General features: G+C 40.8%; 1 protein-coding gene across 1 annotated transcript in view; it reads right to left on the minus strand.

Moving 5' to 3' along the window:
- Positions 1-3,425, minus strand: part of LOC102898236 (nuclear body protein SP140) — a 39,585-nt gene extending 36,160 nt beyond the window's left edge. The window contains exon 1 of the mRNA XM_025043191.1: positions 3,396-3,425. Within this exon, the coding sequence (XP_024898959.1) occupies positions 3,396-3,425 (30 nt within the window). The remainder of the gene's footprint in view (positions 1-3,395) is intronic.
- Positions 3,426-3,829: the final 404 nt, after the last annotated feature.

Genomic DNA, 3,829 nt, shown 5'->3' on the forward strand with positions numbered 1-3,829 from the left:
GCTTAAAAATATGCTTCGCGTCCGCGGCACTAGAGTGGGCCAACAGCAGCTTTGCAGCTTTTTAGATTTTGTAGAAAAGGTGTGCCCTTGGTTCCCTGAGGAAGGGACAGTTAATTTAGAAACTTGGAAAAGAGTAGGGCAAAAATTGCAGGATTATTATGATGTTCATGGGCCAGGTAAGGTCCCGGTGGACACTTTTGGGTTGTGGACGCTAAGACTGCTTAGACCTCCGACATGAGAGGGATAAATGACAGGAACAGGGAGGTCAAGACCCTAAGACTACCCCAGCTACAGAGAGCTCTGAAGCAAAGAGCACAGGTGAGCACCAAAGTGAAACTAAGCCCTCGAAGGTTTAGGTGTGCCTTTTACTTCCCTCTTCTATGAGGATGAAGAAGACTCTTTAGACCCAGGGGATGCGGCTCAGCTAGAAGAAGAAGCCGCCCAATATCACGATGAGGGAGACCCTCCGCCTTTTGTGACATTTACCAAGGAAACCTCCACAACCTCAGTGAAAGAGGAAAAACATCCACTAGAGGACACAATAAAACAGATACAGGCTTCGCTGGCCGCAGTAACTGTACAATTACAGCAGCTACAGATACAACAGATGACACAACAACAGGGAGGGTCCCAATGGAAGCCTCAGTTAGATCCACCAGTTCCCGAAAAGGAGCCTACGCCTCCTTATATTGTCCAGCCACCCCCTGTGATCGCCTTGGTCCGAGATCAGGGGTCGCGCCTGCTTTTGGTAGGAAGATCACCCCTACAACAATCATTACAGGCCGCAAGGGATAGGGGAGAAGATATAGATGGGTTTCATTTAGCTTTCCTGGTTCATGAAGTACAAATGCACAGGGAAACCTAGTGTGCACTCATAGAGGGTTTCCTTTTAAACAGCTAAAAGAGTTAAAGATGACTTGTGCGCAGTATGGGCCTACTGCCCCCTTCACCCAGACAATGTTAGAAACGTTATCTACAAAAGCCTTGCCCCCTGAGGATTGAAAACGCGAGCTTGCTTGTCTGGGAGAGACTTCTTGCTTTAGAAATCTGAGTTTACAAAACAGTGTAGGTCCACTACAGAGGTTAATCAGGGACAAAATATACCAATTACTTATGACATGCTCAAAATCTCATCCAACGCCTCTCTTTGAAATTAATGTCCAAGCGCTCCCTCCAAAGCTCTACTTTTTAGCCACAGAATTTTTTAAGACCCAAGTTTCTTTCACACTTTATAGCTTTCACACACTGCCCCTCCCGATTGCATAGGCACATACTGATTTTTCTCTTGTGACTTTTCCATTCTTTGCTCAGTAACTACCTCCTTTTAGCCAATAAGCTGGCCTTTGATCCTGGAGTGTATGCTCAAGTGAATACCGCTACAAAAAGGGCTTGATATAAGTTGCCCTCATCAGGGAAGCCAACTGAAGATTTGTCTAAGATCCACCAAGGCCCTGATAAGAGTTTCCAAGACTTTGTGACATGCTTGTTACAGACTGCTTCACGGCTTTTAGGAAACCTAGAAGCCAGTTCTCTGCTGGTAAAACAGCTGGCTTATAAAAATACAAATTCTGCCTGTCAAACAACAATAAAACTCCCTTCTTAAAAAATACTGAGTGTTTAAAATAGTTTAGTGCACTTATCTCAGCGCTCGCCAAGTTAGCTCGGCTCCCAACAGGTGAGTGTTCACGGCACACTGAATAGGGTGACAAGGTAATGGCAGAACTCAGTCCTCAAGCTGAACTCTGATGTTCAAGCACCAAAGACCCCACCTGAAACCCAACAGAGACTTGTTCCCCTTTTTTCCGAGATGCACACATCTTAAGTAAAAAAAACAGTTGTGTGACTAATGGAAGAGTCACAATATGAAACATTTTTACCAGGGCAGAAAGTCCCTTTGGGCTTTGCATTCCAGTCAGTTACTACACGTGTAACCAGCTACTGTTTTGATTTCTATCACCACTAATAAGTTCTTTCTTTGAGTACTGTACTTGTCTGTACTGATGTTCATACATATAGGATCACACAGCATATACCCTGTGGCTGGCTTCTTTTACTCAACATAATGTTTTTGGGATTCACCCATGTTATTACATATACCAGTAGTCCATTCCTTTTTATTGCTGATCACTATTCCACTCTATCGCAATATCATGGATTCATTATTTACTCTCCCGTTGATGGGCATCTTCTTGTTGCCAGATTTTAGTTATTAGGAAGAAAGCTACTATAAACCTTAATGGTTTATAGTAGAGTGAACTGGCTGAGTTAAGGGCTAGATTAAGTTTATAAGAGACTGCCAAAGAGTTTTCCAAAATGGTTGTGAGTTGACATTCCGAGCAGCACAAGATACGCAGGAGTTCTAGTTGCTTTATGTTCTCACCAAATTTGGTGTGGGCGGTCTTTTTATTTTTATATACATGGATGGTAAGCTGCTGTGATTTTAAATTACCATTTCCCTGATGATTAATGACATTGTACATTTTTATTCTTATTGGCCATTTTGTATCTTCTGCAGTAAAGTGTCTGCTCAAGACTTTTGTCCATTTTTGAATTGTTTGTGTGTCTTTTTATTGTTTGTTCATTGGAATTCTCTATATAGTCTGGGTACAACCTTTTGCAATATTTTCACCGAGTCTATGACTTGTCTTGTTTTTCTTAATTTTGTCTTTGAATAAGGAGAAGTTTTTAATTTTGATGCAGTACAATTTACCAAGTTTTTCTTTTATGAGCCATGATTTTTGTAATATATAATAAATTATTGCATACCTAACTTGCAAAGATCCTCTACTGTGTTTTCTTCTAGAAGCTTTATAGTTTTAGCCTGGACTGTTAGATTTGTTATCTACCTTGAATTATTCTTTGTGGAAGTGGGAGTGAAGGTTTATATATGTCCATGTTTTTTCCAAATCTTTTGCAGTCTGCTCACAGCTCATGCTACTTCTTTCCATTTCTCACATTTCTACTTCTAGTCATGTTCCCATTGTAGCCTCTGCCCTAAGAACTGTTTGAGCACCCTTGATTCTGAGGGCATGTCTCTCCTTGGCCACTCCTGTCACTTTGTGTTTCTGTCTCTCCCTTTCCCAGTGAGGCTTCTACCTTTTCCCTTTTGAGTTGACTTTTTCCCTTCCAGCCTTCTCTGTACTAAGGTATTACAGCATCCTACCTTCCATGTCTATTTGTGGTCTTTGTCCTTGGCCAAAGAAACTAGATCCTTTTTCTTGGTAAAGAAACATCTCCTTCCCTCAGATTCCGGTCTGCTCCTCTACCCTCATTCATGGCTCTTTGAGACCCCCTTTCTGAATTATGAACAGGTGACCCAACCTTACTCCCTTGACGTGTGGGCTACCGCCACTTAAAGTCATCCAGGCAAATGTTGGAGAGTCAATCAACCTTACCTGCTTGTTCAGATTCTTGGGCACATTCATTTGTCATTTCTTGGGTTTCTACAGTACTATTCGGATCATGAGATGACTCTTCTTCCCTTATATTCATCTGCCGTCCATCACTGAGATGCTCTGGGATTCTTTCTCTAGGTTGGGTGTCACCTGGATCACATTAGAAAGGTTGAAGAATTTGTTTTCCCTTCTCTTTATGATAAACGTATTTTACTCTGATAATTATTACTCAACCTTCCACCACCCACATTAATTCCCCCTACTCTTAGTAGTAGATGAATCTCTAAATATATTTTATATGCTTTGTATATTTTAATGTATATTTTAGATTTTTAGCTGTTCATCTTTATACAAAAAATTATAATTATTAAAATAGATCCAAATTTTATATGACTGTATTAATATGCTTAAAAATATATAACACCTGTGATATA

Source organism: Pteropus alecto, unplaced genomic scaffold, assembly GCF_000325575.1.
Source record: "Pteropus alecto unplaced genomic scaffold, ASM32557v1 scaffold110, whole genome shotgun sequence".
Lineage (NCBI taxonomy): Eukaryota > Metazoa > Chordata > Mammalia > Chiroptera > Pteropodidae > Pteropus > Pteropus alecto.